The sequence below is a fragment of the Pteropus medius genome, unplaced genomic scaffold, assembly GCF_902729225.1.
Source record: "Pteropus medius unplaced genomic scaffold, Ma_sr-lr_union100, whole genome shotgun sequence".
Taxonomy (NCBI): Eukaryota; Metazoa; Chordata; class Mammalia; order Chiroptera; family Pteropodidae; genus Pteropus; species Pteropus medius.
The window spans coordinates 2,652,308-2,670,418 of record NW_024340701.1 but is presented as its reverse complement, the minus strand read 5'-3'; the positions used below and the strand labels follow the sequence as shown (position 1 = coordinate 2,670,418).

The 18,111-nt window shown below is 52.8% G+C and overlaps 1 protein-coding gene and 1 pseudogene across 2 annotated transcripts; both read left to right on the top strand.

Annotated features, from left to right (window-relative positions):
* Positions 1-3,141: 3,141 nt before the first annotated feature.
* KNCN (kinocilin) lies at positions 3,142-7,296 on the top strand. 2 transcript variants are annotated; one of them, XM_039885287.1, is made up of 4 exons: positions 3,142-4,107; positions 5,169-5,237; positions 5,916-5,990; positions 6,969-7,296. In XM_039885287.1, exons 1-4 carry the CDS (start codon positions 3,957-3,959, stop codon positions 7,046-7,048), a joined length of 375 nt encoding a protein of 124 aa, XP_039741221.1. In that variant the 5' UTR covers positions 3,142-3,956; the 3' UTR covers positions 7,049-7,296. The 2 variants fall into 2 exon arrangements, with proteins under 2 accessions (XP_039741221.1, XP_039741230.1); XM_039885296.1 differs by lacking the exon at positions 5,169-5,237.
* A 9,818-nt stretch (positions 7,297-17,114) lies between these two features.
* LOC120623188 (uncharacterized) lies at positions 17,115-17,233 on the top strand (annotated as a pseudogene).
* The last annotated feature ends 878 nt before the right edge of the window (positions 17,234-18,111 follow it).

The following is an 18,111-nucleotide window of genomic DNA, read 5'->3' as shown; positions in this document are numbered from 1 at the left end:
CACTAGGTAACCTTGGAAGCCCCTTGCCCTTTCTGAGGACCAGGCCATGTGCCTGGCTCTGCTGGGCAGAGGCAGCCATGGCCGACATGCTGAGGGAGGCTCTGGGGCCTGGAACTGTGGCAGCAGGTTCCGGGCTCTAGGACTCACGCTTGGGCTGTGCCTTAGAAGAGAGCTGGTCCCAGACCGGTATGTCCCAGACCTTAGGCCTCAGGCCCAGCCCATCCTGGTTCAAGCAGAACCTGAGGACTCCTGTCTGAGCCCCATCGAGGGGCCCTGGGCATAGGAATCAAGTGTTTCTCCCTCCAGTGTCCACCTGCCTGAGCTCTGGGGCCCCTCCTCCCTCCCTCCTGACTGCCCCTCGCAAGACCCAGCTCTGTGAATAGCAGTGACTGGGTCCCGTGCCAACGGCTCCAGCTTCTTAGGTCTGGAGGGGATGGAGGAACAAGGTTCCCCCATGGCTGGCACTCTTGTTGCCATGGTAGCAGTTGCCTTGGAAGCTACTTCCTGACTTCAGCTTCCAAACAGCCCTAGAAAGCTGCCTGTCCCCCAGAGGATCGGTGAATTAATCACTCTCTTTTCCAGGGTCCTCACCCCTCGAGGAAAATAAACAGAACTAAACCAAACTGAGGCCTTTTTCCCACTCTTCCTTTCACTTCCACGCCGCCCTTGGACTCATGCATCTGGGAAAGAAAAGCTCATAGGCAACCTCCGGTCCTGGCCAAAACAGGAGACAGAGAGATTTTGTGATGGAACTCATCAGTGACCCATGGCCTGGCCACACTCTGAGTCTGGGGCCTGGAGAAACCAGGCTTCAGGGAGGAGAGCTCTGATGCTTATGGGGTGGGAGAGGGGTGGATGCTTTAGCTCTAGTGCCTTGGGCTTATCTCATTTACCTGTTAGAGTAAGCACATCACCCAAGGACAAGCATATATTTCCTTTTTCAGAGATGATACAGTCTATATAGAGGAAAGAGCTGGCAAGCCTCTCTCTCTACATTTGTAATCAATGAAAGAGCAGGCATCACAAAAGTTCCAATAGCCCTTAATGACACTCTCCTGTGATGAGGAAAAGATGCGGGCCTTGACTGATTCTTTTGAATACAGTGTCTCCCTCTGATGGTGGGGTTGCCAATTCCTCCTACTTCAAATGAGACAGTTTAGAAATTCAGGGGCAGAAATATACTAGAGTATTTCCCAGATGAGCAGGGAATCAGGACACCGAGATTTTACCTGGAACTCCGGGGCAATCCTTCCACATCTGTTTCCTCCTCTGTTCTAGAAAGAAGTCAATGTGGTTCTGTGGTTCTATGATCTTGTAGCTGATAATGGCTTAATGTATGTCTCCTCCTCCATATTTCCTCCTCTGATCCGTGCTCTGAGGAGTTTCCAATGTCAAAGAAAAACTCTAATTTTTAATTTGGTCTCCAGTTTTTAGAGGTCAGAGTGTTCTTCTGAAATCTGAAACTCACAAGGCACAGGCCTCCCTGACTTCAGCCATCGCCATCCCCATCCCCATTCCCAAGATGAGCAAAGTGAGGCTTAGGCAGGTGGAGCGGCTGGCCCAAGTCTCACAGTGCAAGGTGGGAGACATGGCCCGAGAGCCTCTGCCTTGCTGATGGTGCAGGAGCACTGCCCTGAGATCGGCCGGCGCAGGCCGTGCACGTCCAGAGTTACGCACACACGTAATGGGGGCAGGGGCTTTGTGGAGGGTGTTTAGATTCCCAAAGCTCGACATCTCAGGAACATGTTTTCATGGACAATTATTTTGATGGCTCCTTCTAAAACTAGTCAGTGGGGGATCAATTATGTGTGACAGAGACATGGGCCGTCATTTGATGCCTAATTAGAGGAATAATCAGACCTCATCCTGGCAAGAGGCACAGGGAATGCTGGCGGCAGTGGCTGTGGCTGGGGAATGCCCACCTCCAGGGGCTTCCTCTTATGGTGGCCAGGAATACAGCCCAGGGGACCCATAGGTGCTCTGCAGGCACCCCTCTCCTCTCTACATACCTTTGAGTTCATACTTGTCCCTATTCAGGCCTCCAGCATCTGGGCAGTGCCTTCCCTCAGCTGAAGCTCAGGCGACATTTAGTAGGGCCCCGCCCCTACTAAGGAAAGCCTCTCATTAGAGACAGAGGTCCCATGGTGCCCATGGGCCTCCTCTTTGCCAACCTGAGGTGGTCGTGCAGGTCCAAGCCTTCCCTGAGCTCTGCTTTGTGTCCAAAAGCCTAGCCCCGGTCCTCTATAGCCATGGCATTCTATGGAGCTCACTCCCCAAACCTGCCCTTGGGTGGCTCACAGTCTGCAAGGGAGACAGAGAGAGAATGAGGACTGGTGGTGGGCACTTTGGCATGGGGACATGGCAGCAATTATAGGCAGCCCACCCACTCAGGCGCCGTCAGAAATGGCTTCACGAAGTTGGGGCTGGCTGAGAAGGGTCCTGCAGAATGAGGAGGTATTCTCCACATGGTTGGGGCCAAGCAGACACTCAGTGGGAGGGCAGCAGAGGAGAAGGGGAGGGGCACCTTGGAGGCAAAGACCCTGTGTGTCTAGCTGTGCCAGACTGTAGATATGGTACAGAGAAATTGGCGGGGGGGAGTCCAAAGAGGGGCCGGTGGGGCCGGTGATGAGACCCTGGGGACTGAGACCAGGTGTGTAGGTGCAGGCCACATTCTGGGACCAGGGAGACCCTGATCCACAAAGGGCCAGAGAATGCAATTAGTGATGAGGGCTGGAACCGAGGGGTGCGACAGGGCTGGGCTGGCTGGGCTGGGTGAGCACTGCCTGGCCTTGAGTTGGAGGATCCTGCAAGTAGGTCAGATAAGCTGGGCAGAGGAGCTCAGTCCAGAGATCAGGAGGCGCTATCCATGTTCCAGTCTCTTGATCCAGGTCACAGACACCCAGCCCCCACTGATTCTGATTCCAGTTTTGATTCCTCTCCCAGCCCTAGCCCATGTGTTTTCCCTTCCACCGTATTCCCCACCACTGCTCCTTCCTATCAGCCCCCAGCCAGGGTTCCTAGGCGGCTGGAAGGGCTCACCCTCTCAGCCCACTGGAAACTAGAGAGTGGATACCAAGCCTACCTGAGGCGCAGGGGGGCCTCAAATTAGGACCCATCAGCCCTGCCGGGGAGCCAGAAGTTGCTGAGATGGGGGAGCAGGGGTACAGAATGCACTTGGAGAGACACCTCTCCTCTTCCTGTCCCAGTCACTTTCTGTCTCTTGAGCCTCTTCCAGGTCTCCTTCCATCACTCTGGCTCCAAGTCCCCAAGAAAAGGCCCCAGGTGCACCTCCAAGCCAAAGGGAAAGCAAGGTGGGCCCTGAGCATGTTGCCAGCCACTCATCCTCCCCCCTCAGAGCCCAGTAGTGGAACCTAGGCTGACTGCCCTAGTGGGCCTCTGAGACCCAGGCAGCAGCTCACATTGCAATCTCATGAATAACTCAGCACCCCCCTGCTGCCTACATGTCAGAGGAACTTGGCCCCTGGACCAACCTCCCTCGCTGCTTTAAACTTTAATAAGCAGAGGCTAAGTGGCAGCTGAGCAGGCTCCAGGGAGCAGAGGCAGGATGTCCTGGGCAGGGGAGCTTGGGCTGAGTTTGAGCCCAAGAGACGGCTATCAGGGCAGGCCCAGCTCTCCAGAATTCTGGCAGCCAAAGCAAGATGCGGTCAAGCGGGAGTCCTAAGAGTGGCCCTCAGCTTCAGGGGCCCTTAAGGGAGAAAGAGTAAGCTGGGTGACCTGGCAGAGATCCCAGGTCAAGGTGAGGTGGGGGCCCCCAGGAGAGCTGTGGGATAGAGTTGCAAATAAATCCAAGGATTACCAGCCAGTTTCTTACTGCCCAGAAATTCCCACCCTGAAGGCAGAGCTCCAACAAGGAGACGTCTAAGAAGATCAAGACCTCCAGGGCTTTTCCGGAAACAGGCCCCACTGGCTGGAGACGGTGCCCTGGGTAGACCTGCATGGACATCCCCATCAGCGGCAGAGACTTTCGCTGCCTGCAACTGGCCTGTGTGGCCCTTGGCCTGGTGGCTGGCAGCATCATCATCGGTGTCTCTGTGTCCAAAGCTGCAGCTGCCGTGGGTGGTATCTTTATTGGCGCCGCTAGTCTGGGTGAGCAGGTGCTGGGCTAAGAGGGGGAGCAGGGGCATGGTCAAATGAATAGGAATTGGTTGGGAAGGGTGGAAGGTAGAGGCGTGAGCAAGGCAGCTTTGGGGGTACAAGGGAGGGAGAGAAAGGTTGGGGTGAGGTTCCCTCCGTGGACGGCCAGGGTGAGGAGACGTGGAGAAGGGGGCTGGCTGTCACACTCCTCTCTGGCTCTCCAGCCTCAGGCCTGGGCTCTCACGTTTGTGGTAGGATTCATGAGCCTCTTGAGGCTGGGTTGACAGGGGGCAGGTGAAAGAGAACTGAGTTCCCAGTGGACTCTCCTTGAGCCAAGACAGGATGTAGCTCAGACAAAGGGTTTCCTTTTCTTTCCCAGTATGTCTCAGCAGTGGATCTGTCTGTCCAAGCATCTGCCCATCTGTCTACCTGGGCCAGTTCCACTGATATCTCCACAGCGATGCTGAGCACCATCCCTCGCCCCACTCCACCACCCCAGGCCAAAAGCAGAACCAGAAGCACCAGGCTGGTGGACTCTGGGTATCTGCACCTGCAAACTCCACAGACGCTTGGTCCGGGGATGAAGTGGGAGTGGGCTGGGCAGGCCCTGCTCTCCTGCTACCCCCCTCCCCCAAGTCTGTGTAGAAAGGAGTATGCCGAGGAGTCAGCAAGACCTGGGGTTCCTAGGAGATGGTGGGGCAGGGGAGAGCTGGTGGTGGTGGTGGCAGCTGGCCCCATTTCCAGCAGCTGAGAAGGAAGAAAGCTGAACCGCTCCTCACCTGAGTTGGGTGGAGCCAGGATCCTGGGCCTGCACTGCCTGTAGCCCTTTCCCCAGACAGGCACTTCTCCCTGCCCCTTTTGGGGCCAGGCGTTAGGGAACTACCCCACACACATACTCACAGGCTCACGTTTACACACCCAGAGTCCCAACCTGCACACTTGTGCTCCTCCAATACATACCTATATCACCTCATAGACCATCTCCCAGGCTCACAGCCCACCCGCAGATTCATGCATCTCGCACTCACCAGGCCCCTCCCTATCACAGAAACCCTCTGTGTCTCTCTTCCCAGGGCTCCTCATCTTGGCCTACCCCTTCCTGAAAGCTCGGTTCAACCTGGACCACATCCTGCCTAACATAGGTAAGTCCTCTCCACCCAGAAGATCCTCTGCCGAGGATTGTGTGAGACCCCTTGTGTATAAGCCTGTGACCCACTGTGTGGGGAAGCCAAGCCCACATGTGTGACTGCTCCTGGCTGTGTGTGTTAGAGTTGCTGTGTGTATGTGTTTGGGTGTGTGGCGCAGGTGTTGCCATGACTACAGTGTAGCAGACTTCAGTCTGCCTCAAAAGTGCCTGAACTAGCTCAGGGTGTCTAGAACTCCCATCTCCCCTGATAGGACTCTCCATGTTCCCCAAGCCTCCAAGATTTCCAGATCACTCCACTTTACCCCTGAGCCCCTACCGAGACCTTCCATCTCCCCCAAGACCTCAGGACCCTTGAATAGCCCCCTACCTCATCTCAGCTCCCCACACGATCCCATCTCCATCACGCCTGTGGGGGCTTCACATAGCCCCAGTTCTACCCAGGACCCTCATTTTAAAAAAATCTTCCATCTTCTCCTTCAAGGGCCCATTTTTTCCATCCCCACTCCCCTCCCACACAAGCCTAGATCGTGTGGGAGACCTAAACGAATGCAGTAGAACAAAGACAGCAACAGGGATGGAGATTATACAGCAGAAATGACTTCCCTTCCCAAAGCCGGACTTGATTTGAGAATGGCTTAGTGACCAAGGGGCTCGGGGTGATCTCATCCTGCAGGGAGCCTGAGAATCCACCCCCACCCAGGGCCAGACCATGCGGAGGGAAGATCCAGCACCAATGGCAATAAAGATGGTAAGTTCCAGAAACTCCGGAATCCATCTGCCACCTTCCCCCTCTGGCTGAGCAGCTCTGTGGGACCCAGGAGCAACCTGGAGGGGCATGCAGGAGCTTCCCCAGTCTCACAGAGCCCGCAAAGCCGAGTGGTTCATCCATGCGTTGAGTCAAAACCCATCTTGCTCCGAATTGAGCTGAGCCCCTCTTGTTTGTCCTCAGGGCTTCTCTGCCGTGCCCAGCGTCACGGACACCGAGACAGGGGGCAGCGCACTGCCCCTTCCCCTCCTCTAGGCCCTGTGCCCCAGTTTATTTTCTCACTCTCCTCTCCCATTGTGGAATCCAACTCTCAGCACTGGTACCTGAAACTGAGCATCTTCCTCCTACCCCATCCCCGCACACTGGAAAATTCCAGGGCAGGAGTTTCTCAAAGACAGTCCCAGTCCACAGGGTCTGTGCCAGTGGTAGGAGGCCTAATCTCAGCAAAAAGTCCCATCCCAGACACCGTTCCAAGCACTTTACATATATTAATTTGTTCCATTCTCAGAACAATCATATGAGGAAGGTACTATAGTTAACCCCACTTTATATATGGGGCAACTGAGGTGCAGGGTAATTAAGTGACACAGCTTGGAAATGGTAGAGAGATCAAGTGGTCAGCCCCTGAGTCCTGCCTCTAACCCCGCACTAGGCTACTGTCCTCTTGCAGGGCGTTCTGACCGTCCATACCTCTTTATTTATTTTTTAAAATTAATTAATTAATTTTTTAATTGAAGAAATGATTTAAATTTTTTTTGCCCCTGTCTGCCTTCCCTCCTCTCCCTGCTACCCTCTGATAACCACTAGTTTATCGTCCATGCCTCTTTAAAGTGGTCTAAAACTGCAGCCTGGGACTCCCTTCCCTCTTCATTCTGTCCTGCTCTGCCTCCAGGTCCTTCTGGGCTGCTCTGACCCAGAGATCTGTCCACTCAGGCAGCCTCGTGCTGGTCTCTCCCCTAGGAGTCCGAAGCAGCCTATCCACCGTGAGCAGAACTCTGGAGAAGCTGAAGCCAGGGGGCCGAGGCACTGGAGAGGGTTGAGGCAGGGGCCAAGGGGCTGCCCCCTGCCCTGCCCTCCCTTCCTGCCCGCCACACCAGTCTCAGAGCCCTCCTGGATCCACACCAGAGGTGAACCGGGCCCTGGAGACACCAGACCTGCATCTGTCCAGCTGACCAAGGCTCTTGGCAATAGATTCCATGTGAAGGAGGGTGGGGTCTGAAGCAAGGTGTCACTGGCAGCCCCACGGGGGGCCTTGTTTCAGGTTCTTGACCTGGCTTTGCTCTCTGGACTGCAGCTCAGCTTCCTTTCCTTTTTGATCTACTAGCTGGTTTCTCTGGAATTTGGGCCCCAGGGATTCCCCAGTTCCTTGCTCCATCCTGGCCACAGAAGTGAACCACAGGCCCACAGGAACCACAGACAGGGTTCTGGCTGAGTCCCTCAGCCCCCAAGGCCTGGCCCTGGGCCTCTAGGGCTCACCAGCTGGATCGAGGGGCTGGATCAGATTCTTTTGAGGGTATCAAAACTCCAGACAACCCCTCAGGGACCTTAGCAGCAATGAACCAGACGAGAGCGAATTCTAGACAAAGTGGTCACTGCCATGACAGAGCCCAGGTAAGGCATGGGCCTGAAGGCTTCCAGGAGGAAATAGCTCCCGAACTGAGCCCTGCCCTCTGAGACTTTTGGTGTTTGAATCTAACATTCAAGGCTTTTTGTGATCTGACTTCAGACAAGACCTCCAGCCTTCCTTCTCCCAAACCCTCTCACTGCTCCTGAACAATCTAAACATATTCCAGCCTCCAAGCCTTGGCTTACGTTCTTTCTCCTGAAGGCGGCCCTGTATCTCTCTGCCTATCAAAACCCCACACCTTTAAAGGCCCAGTTTCAAGAATCCCCTTAACCACAGTGCCCTCCTCATTCTCTTCCACCAGCCTGTGTCACTCTCTCTCAACAGTCTCCAGGCAGGTTGAAGTCTTCTTTCTCACAAAACAATTATTAATCCTATTTAAACCTACTGTATGTTGCCCTTTTCCAGTCACCGTCAGGGCACACAGTAGGTGCTCAATAAATGTTAATGCCTTAATTTAATGGGAGAAAACATTCCCCAAGCTTTCCCTAGAGAGCCACTTCAAGGCCCCATGTACCCACAGGGTTGGGGTGAGAGAGGCCTGGCCCAGGTGCCTGCGGCTGTGCAGGAGACGTTGCTCCTCCACCCACAGCACTCTTCACATATCTGCACCCGTAATGCACAGCAGTTGTGCGACCTCTAGACAGACATCTGCTCCATGTGGCCCCTGACCTGGTTTGGTGAGCAGAAGACAAGCTAGGAAGAGTCTCATTCTTGAAGGATCAATGCAGATGACACCTCCTCCCAAAAGCCTCCCCACAGCCCCAGCCCAAAACTCTGAGTGGCCCTCATCTATTTCCCCCTCTTGAGAGTGGGGGGCGGAGGGCTGGGCACATAGAAAGTACCCAGTAAATTTTGCAAAACCCAACCAAAAGTGTAAGAGACCATCTCACCGTACAGATGGGAAAGCTGAGGCCCTGCAAGGAAAAAGACTTGTTGGGTCCCACAGTGAGAGATTGTGGGTCCAGGCATGGCACCCAGATCTCCTCTATCTCCCCACCCAAGGCTCTACCCTCTGTTATTCTCTGCACAGGGTACAGGGACCAACTCCTTGGTCATGGAGGGACAGACCGCCATAAAGGGGCTCAGTTTCATAAACACCGTCCAGTAGTGGAGTTCCTCCAGCCTTAGGGGAGTCAGCTCCCCTCTTTGAGTTTCACTCCTCTCCTCCTCCCTTCTACCTGTTCCCTGCCCCTTCTTCTTTCCTCCTTTCCCTCAACCTCATTTTCATCAACAATAACTCAAGCTTGGTGGCCCCTCCTTGATCAACAAGGAAACACTTCCTCTTGTCTATCTTCAATCCTTACCTGCAGTGCCCCCAAAAGATGCCCAAAGGTGGAGGGGGTGGAAGTGAGGGAAGTGGAGCCTGAGCTGTGGGGAGGATGGTCCCCCACTCCAGCCCACCATCAACCCTTCCCAGCCACTATCTCCCCAAGGCAGGACTATAGTATCTCCAGTGCCTGGCAGGGCAAGGCACCGAGCAATGTCAGGGATCAGAGTGGAATAAATTAAGGAATGAACACATGGGAAAGCAAGAGCTATGGCCACTGTAGAGGAACTGAGTGGGGTTCAAAGGATCCTTGAAACTAGGTGTGAGTTCTTGAGGCCTGAGCCTCTGGTTCCTCTCTCTCCCTCTGCCATGGGCTCTCTGAGACCTCCTTCCCCCCAGTGCAGGTGAATGTCTAGATACCCCCTCCCCAAGTGTATCTCCACTCCTGGTACCTCCACTCCCTCTGGTCACAGGAGTGGTCCATGTGGAGACATACACTTTCTCCTCATCCATGCTTTGGAAGGTGAGGTTGGGCCAAGGAGGCAGGGGTGGTGTGGTGACTAGTGTTAGGGGAAAGTGCCCTCTCACCTCTGAGCAGCCCCTGAACTCCCTAATATTTAAGCACTGGAGGGAATGTGGACAGGGACAGGTCATCAGACCCTGCCCTGCCAGTGGTCTATTCAATAAAGGAAATGGGTTCTGTCCAATTGTCCTGTTTTGACCTCAACCGTGGCTGCGCCTGGCCGGCCTGGGGGTGGGTGCTGAGAACACACCAAAGGCTGGGGAGTGCTTGGTCCAGGCAGCCCTCTGGATGTCACATCCCTGCTGGGACAACCTGGGGGACTGACCAGGCTGGGGCTGGAGTCTGGGGCTAAGACTCACACCCTGAGTCCGCCCTCAGGGGCCAGGCAAGGGGCTATGAGGTCTTGTGCCTCAGTGTCCTTATCTGCAGATGGAGGATGAGGACAGCACCTTCCTCATAGGGCCACTGTCAAGATGGAGGGTGCCAGGCATCTATTTATATCAGGGAGAGTTTATGAATGGATGGGCGTATGAATGAAGCAGGAGATTGGAGGAGATGCTCTTCCAGCTGAACTCCAGGTTCTGGAAAGTCAGCACCTCCCACCCCCAGCCAGTCTTCTCTTTAACACAGGCCAGCCTGTTGGGCCTGGAGCCGGGGCACTCCCTCCCCATCCTTCAACCCCAGCGAGACCTTCCCAGCCCCACCAGGAGAGACTCGGCTTCTTAAGGGACTCGTGGCCACACCCCTTTCTGGGGGCAGGATTGGTGGAGGGTGATTGAGAACAAGCCCCATCCCTGGAAAAATCTCCCTGCCCCCACAGCTCCATCCCTACCCCCTCCAGGGAAGGTGGGGAGTCTGTTTGAGGCTGAAGACAGAGCCAGTGCGACCTGCACCCCTCGCCGCTGTAGAGCGAGTGGCTGTGTGTCCCCCGCGTACTCGGAATGTCGAGCCCCCGGCTTGTGGGAGGACTGGGAGTTCTCGGCAGGGTGCTTGAAACCCGTGAAACGGTGGAGTGAGGGGAGAAGGGCTGCGCGGAGGGGCAGCAGGACACTCGGTGAAATCGCCGCTCGTCCCGGGGTCAGAGGGGAGCCGAAGGGGCACGAGGAAGCTGCAACCCGCAGGGCCGCCTCCCACCGCTGGCCTGGCGCTCCGCCGGCCCCCAGCGCCCTCGCCCACCCGCGGAGCCCCGGACCTCCGAGTCGCCAGGCGGTAAGTGAGGGGGATCAGTCGGGCATCCCTGCCCCCACCCCACCCTAAGTCGGGTCCCTCCCCGCCATATCCCCGACTCCCGCTCTGCTCTCGGGGGATCCCTCCCTCCTGCTGGCGCTGGGTGTTCAGGGGGATAATGGCTCAGGAAGGAGAAAGCCACACAAGTTGGGGGTGGGCGGAGGGAGGGCAAGGGGATGAGACGAGAGGGGAGAAAGGAGAGGGTGCTGGAGAAGGGGATGCTTTAAGGAATGGAGGAGACACTCAATCCAGCCTTGAACTGCAGGGGACTGAGTATTGCCCAGACAAGAGGTCAGGGACCTGCAGCCTTGAGACAGAGTTATTTGAAAAGAGACAAAGGGAAACGGGAAAAAGAGAGACAACACAGAGTGGCTGCCTTGGGCCCCCTCTGTTCTACCCTGATCCCTCCCCCTCTTTAACTCAATAAAAATCTACCCTAGACTCCACACCTCTAGTCCCCACTCAGCTTCCCACCACCCTCCCCGGCCCAAAGCGAGGAGGGAATCAGAGAGAAGTGGGCACAGAGAGACTTCAAAACGAAGAGACAGAGGAAGCCGGGAAGGCAGGAGACATATCAGGGGCTCCTCCAATCAATTCCTTCCTTCACCATTTGTCTAACGAATCTTCCCTGGGCCCCTGGGAGACTCAGACATTCTACTGGGGATGCGAGTCGCAAGCAAGGCAGATATAATCCTGATCCTCAAAGAAGACCACTGGAGGATGCAGTCCTGGACACAGGAGTCGTCGGTCACCTGCTGATTTGGGGAGTTAAGGAAAGCTTCCTGAAGGAAGTGACCTCCCAGCTGCCCTCTGACAGATGAGTTGCAGTTAGCCAGGTGAAGGTAAAGTCAACATCATGGTTCAGGCCCAGGGAGCAGCATATTCACCAGATGACACCTGGTGAGCTCAGCTCCGCTCTAGCAAAATTCCAGAGATCCACCACCTGAGGGAGCCAGGGCTGGAATTTTAACCCATAGGGATAGATGGGGAAGAGGGCAAAGTGGTGTAGCAGTGAGACTGGAGAGGAAAGGCTGGATTCTAGAGACACCTGGAGGGAAGAATCTGCAGGGCTTGGTGGCGGATGGGATCGGAAATATGTGGAGGAAAGCCTGAGGGAGAAGGAGGAGCGAGGATGAAGGCCCGGTTTCTGGCTGTTGTCTGGGCTTTGTTGGAGAAGATGAAGTTTAAGGAGCCTATTTACAAGAGGAAGAGAATGTTTCTAGAAGGGAAGGTTAAGTGGAGTCAACGCTGTGGAAAGGTCAAGTTAACTAAGAACTGAACAGTGTTCATTGAATTCAGCAACAAGGAGGCAGCTGGTGGCCTTGGAAAGAGCCAAGTGATGGATCAGAAACCAGACCGGAGTGCACTGACCCTTGAGAAGGTTAAGTAGGGAGCATAGACAGTACTTTCAGGAAGGGAAGAGAGTGTTAAACAGGCAATGTGGGGTTCCAGGAGGATTTAGTTTTAAGAGATAGAGGCTTGACTGCCTCCAGGAGGAGATGCAGGCACAGGGAAGTGGATCGATGAGCACTGACTAGGAAGGGGGAGATTTCCCGGGAGCCTTGAGGACCTGAGACATGCCACAGACATGGATGCACAGAGGGCCTGTGCTGCCCAGTTTGTGATTTTCATGTCACCTACAAGGCTTAGCTGTTTGGGCACAAACTTGGAGGAGGCAGGAAGCTGGACTGACGCAGGGTTGAGGCTTTGCTGAGCAGCTTCTGCAGAAGGGCAAAGGAACAAGTTAAGTTGCGAGACAAGGTAAATTGCAAAAGAATACTAAAGTAAGGCAGTGTGAGTTTTTAGTGGATGCAGAAGTGGAGGCAAGAGACTTATGGAGAAACCGCGGAGAGTTCCAGGATCGTATCAGCTCAAAGAGCAGTTGTAGCAAGAGGCACTGTAGAGCTGTGGCAAAGAGTACAGGTTTAGAACACACACAGCCTAGGTTTGAATGCCAGCTCTGCCACATGTTATTACCATGTCTATGACCTTGGGCAAGTAATTCAACCTCTCTGAGCCTCTGTGTCCCCATCTGAAAATAGAGATGGCAGTAGCATCTACCTCTAGGGTTGTCACAGGGCATAAATGAGTTAATAATATAAAGGGATTGGAACAGTGTTTGACACGTAGTAGGTGCTATACACGTGTCTCCATAGTGGTAGCAATGGGGTTATTGTCAAGAGTGAGATGTCTGGATTTCTCAGAAGTAAAATGGTTCAGTGTGATGACAGGGTGATGAGGTCCTTAGCGGACAAGGGTAGCTGAGTTGAATGGAGGATTGGCCATTAGAGATAAGGAGCCAAGGAACTACTGGAGCATGGTGTGGGAGGAGGGCAGTTGTGCAAAGGATGCTGAAGTCCCTTGGGGGTGGGGAAGGTAGGACTTGGGCTGGAGGGGGAAGATTTAGTCCCAAAGCCTTGGAAGGAGGCACTTCCACTCCAGCCAGTCTGCATTCCTCTCTATCCACCCATCCTGCTGGCTCCAGGCAGCTGAGTTGCATGGAGTGGTGTCTGAGGTCCAGGCTGGCCACAGACATGGCCCCTGCTGGGGATGTGGCCCAAGGAGTCTGGTGAGCAAGTCTGAGAGCATCAGGGAGGACCCAGAAGAGAACAGAAGGCCCAGAGCAGTAAGGGTCACCTCACCTAGCTGGGTGTAGAGTTAGTCTAATGAACACAGAGCTTGATTGCTACAGAGAGAGTCCTGTGTCACTGGCACCCCTCAGCTGGGCAAAAACCAGAGCCTGCAGGACCAGCAGAGACCATCTAGACCAAACTCAGTGAAACTGAGCCCCGGTGAGGGGAACTGCAAGCACTTGCCTGTTACAGGCATGGAATCCATTATAAATGGGAAGGCACCCTCAGAGCAGCTGGAATAGGCTCTGCCTCCCACCCCCCATCACCTCTCCTCACTACCAAAGAAGGTTCTCTCCACCCCGACACTCCCAGGCAAAGGGAGTTCTCCAAAGGTACTTCTGCTGAGCAGCAGCTCATTTCCACCAGACAGGCAGACAACTGAGAGAATATCTGTCTGTCTACATGTTGGCCTGTGTCTGCAATTCTCAATGTGTGATGCATCTGTGTTTGTATTTCTAGGTATGTCTGATCACTGAGCATACATGTTTGTACACGTATGATGTGTGTGCGTGCATGCACATGCACTCAAGGATGAGGATGATGGGGCCAGGAATCAGATGTAGGAACTTGGAAGCTACACCTTCAGACTTCTTTCTCAAGCCTTGTTTCCAGCGTGTGTGTGTACATATGTGCGCACGCACGCATGCACGCACACACGCCCATGCCTATCACTTGGGGTGGGGAAGGCCCTGTAGAACTGGCTGTGGTGGGAGTGGTGGCATCTCTTTGGGCTCTGGGGAGACAGTTCAGTTGGCAGAAGCTGGGAGCTTCTAGGGCGGTGAATAAGCTGGTAATGAGTAATGGTGATGTGGGAGGTCCCCTGAGGAGGGAGTGTGGTGGCCAGGAGAGAGGTTTGGGGATAGAGAGAGCACTGGAGCTAGCAGGGACCAGGGCATTGGGCTGGCCCAGACTTTCAGGGACTGAGGGGGAACTGAAGGGCTAATATTAAAGGGAACAGAGGGGTTCTCAGTGAGGGGTAAAGAGTTCAGACTGAGTAAATGAGTCCCTCGATCTCACATGGAAGACAGGGGGCTAGGAACAGTGGCTGATGTCTGGGCCGAAGCTCCAGCCCCCTCACCTGGAGGCTCTTGGGCCCTTGGAGCAGGAACCTGGGGCCAGGAGGCCTGACAGTTTCAAGCAACTGCTCTCACACAACGCAGACATCCTAGATCCATGGACTGGGCCAGGGGTGGGGGGCAGGCTGACCTGAAGGGGTTTCAGACAGGGATTCTCCCCACTCCCTACCACTGAGAGTTCCTGCCTCCACGTACTGAGGACCACTCTCCTTGGGCCTCAAGCTTATTGATGGTTCGTTCGCTGGATAGTCATAATCAATTACTATATATTTTTAATAATCAAACATCTCTATATCTTCCAGTAAGTAGAAATTATGATGTAGCAGAAACAACATGGGCTCTTCAATCTAACAGAACCAGATTTGAATCCAAGCTTTACCAATTACAGCTGAGGAAGCTGGGGAAAGTTCCTTCGCCCTCCTGGGCCTCGGTTTCCTCACTGCGAACAGGGTTCAGGATTGCAACAGCTCACAGGGTTTTGGTGAAGAACAACTGTATTAGTGTGGGAAGAATGCTCAGCACTCCTCCTCCATAATCAAAAACTCTGTGCAGATTATTTCTCAAGGGAATGACTTAATCCCAGCCCAAAGCAAAGAACAGCGGTATTACAGATAAATGAATCATTTTTATGAGCCCTTTAGGTATATCGACAGTAATTTCTCAACAGTTTTCCATTTCCACTAACCACAAGTAATTCAAGGTGGGGCAGCAGGTTGACACGTTTGGAGACAGTAATCTGGTTAAATCATTCCCTTTACATTCAGACAGCTGAGGCTCAGAAAGGGGCCCCAGCCCTCTCAAGTCACCCAACCAGATCAAAATGACCAGAGGCTCAGCCTCGAGCATTTGCCTCTGCTCCAAACTGCTTCTGGCCTAGACTCCCAAATAGAAACCACAAGGCCTCCCCTGCCAGAGGCAGGGCAGCAGGGTGGTGACTATTTGATCAGGGTCATGGGCAACTTAACGGCCATGGTCAGAGCTCTATCTGGGTAGGGAAAGGCCTGGTTCTGGTCTGGCTTGGCCACAGACTCCCTCCATGACTTTCTCCACTCCAAGCCTCAGTTTCCCCCACCTGTAGATTAAGGGTTTAAACTAGGTGATCTCTACAGGCTCAGCAGCCTAGAGTGCTCACTAAAGAGAAGGACTATTCCAATCCTAGCAACTCAAGATTCACAGTAATGACCTTCCCTCCTGCTCATGCAATGCAATTGAGGGCTGGGCTTGAGATGAAGTAGAAACAGCTTGAAGGATTTGAGATTGCAATAGCATCAACTGGGAGGATCCTGCCTCTGAAATTAAATACTCCAGCCTTGAAGTGATCCATGTCACAATCCTTTGACCAGAACTAGTCACACGGCCCCACCTAATCACAAACTGGCCCTGAAGTGCAATCTTAACATGTGTTCAGAAGGCTGCAGAACCAGAAAGATTTAGTGAATAGCACCAGTGACACCCCACAATGGAGCTCAGAGCAACAAAACAGTATCCAGTACTGCAACAGCCCCAACTGGAGGGCCTCAGCCCGCCAGGTTGAAATGGTGCTGAAAATTCAATTGCAACAGCGAGTGACCTCAACACCTCACCCCTGTGCACCCCAGATCCCAATTAACCAGGATGGAGACAGGAAGGGTCCTTAGTTCTTTCTCTGCCTGGGGTGGAGACCCTGGGAATAGATTTATCTTCCACAGTCAACCCCACCAACCAGAAGCAAATAAGACTCATTCATTGGCAATTAGCACTTGGAAGCTCAGCCCCTGGGCAGGCATTTGCTTTTCTTGAACTGGGTGTGCTAAGCCAAGGAAGGAACAAAGTGAGTTTACCTTCTGGAGAATCACACAAAATACCCCCTGTCTCCTCCTTTGCTGTTGACATTTGAGCAATGTAAATGCTAATTTCAGCAGCTTATCCACAGGGCCTTGAGGAGAACCTATTCTCTGTGTTTCAGTCATTCAACAAGCATTTACCAAAGCTAACAAGCACTGTGCTAAATTGAAAGCGCAGGCTTTGGGGTCAGGACACCAGGTTTCAAATCTGGCACCACCACTGCTATTCTGTGGTCTTGGATGAGTTTCATCTTTCTGTGCCTCAGTATCCTCATCTATAAAATGGGGATATAACAGTAATACGTTATTGCAAGTACTCAGCATAGCACAATTAATTTAACAATCTGATGGTGCTAATTTCAGATTCTCATCTAGACTTGTTTCTGGCTAAGATGGACCAGCTTGTGTCAGACCAACTCACTCACTGAGGATAAGTAAAAATGTTAAACATTTAAGGACTCTGTTTAAGGACATGGGAGAGCCACCAAGGCAGTAAGGACTTGAAGGGGCCAAGATCTTGGAGAGAAAAGAATATTCGGTTTCACTTTTTCCTCTAAGGCATTTTCCAGTTTGTAAGGGGCAGGGGCCATGGAATTGGGATGTCAGAATTGGAATTTAGGGCTTGAAAAGGGGAGTGGTCCTGTTAAACACCTCCGGCTTTTTTTGGGATGGGGCAGGTGGCAGGGGGCGGGCAAAAGGCTATCCTCTGGGACTACTGGCTAACCAGATATAGACCAGACTCAGAAAGACTGAAGCACAGTTCTCAGTCAGTGCAATCCCAGATTGGTTTAAAATGACCTGTCCTGCCTGTCAGAAGCAAAACTAAATCTTCTCTGGAGATTTACTTTTGCTTATCCTCAGCTGAAGATAACATCATCCAGAACCTCATGCAATCTCTACAATGTTGGACATTTGATAAAAAATTATCTGATCTACAGCCATGCCACCCTGAACAAGACCGATCCTATCCGATCTCAGAAGCCAAGCAGGGTCGGGCCTGGTGAGTACTTGGATAGGAGACCACCTAGGAAGACCAGGTGCTGTAGGCGTAAAAAATAAGGGATTGTAAGCTGACAAGGTCCTTGCAACCTGTGAGGTCAACCAAGAGTTACGTCGCCTAAAAAAAAAAAATTATCTGGCATTCCAGAAGATAAGACTAAATGACCAAAAAGCAAGAATAATAACAGACAATAGAAACAAGAGATCTGCATGTCGGAGTTTTCAGACATAGACTTTAAAAGGTTTAATATGTTAAAAAAAATAGATAAGAAGAGGGAGACTTTCAACAGGAAAATGGAATCTATGAAAAATAATCAAGTGGCAATTCTAGAACTGAAAAGTTAAGAACTGAAATTAAGAACTGAAAAGATGAATTTTATAGCAGAGAAGACACAGGTGAAGAGATTAGTAAAACGGTTGGCAGATCAGTAGAAAAATAACTAAAGAGAAACAGAAAAAAAAAAGGCTAGACATACAGAGTAGAGTGTAAGAGACACATCGGATAATGTCAAATGGTTGCACATGTGCACAATTAGGGTCCCAGAAGGAGGGGAGAGTGAGAATGGGGGAAAAGACAATGACTGAAAATATCCCAAAACTGGGGGATAGTGGTTTAAGCCACAGATTGTAGAAGCACCAGGAAACCCAAGAAGGATAAATGCAAAGAAAATCTCACCTCGGCACATCATAGTAAAACTGCTGAAACCCAAAGACAGAGTCTTCCCTGTAAGGGAAAATAAGTGAGAGCCTTGGACCCTCCAGCTACCCGGAGCCTCTCCCTCCCTTATCCAGTGTCAGCTTTCAGGAGTCCGTTGTGAGGTGAGATGAAGGATCAGACTCCCTCCTCTCCCTCAGAGGCTCTCCCCAGCAGCCTCAGACTGAAACTTCCCCATAGGAAGGAAGACCTGCCTTTGTCAGATAGTGTTGA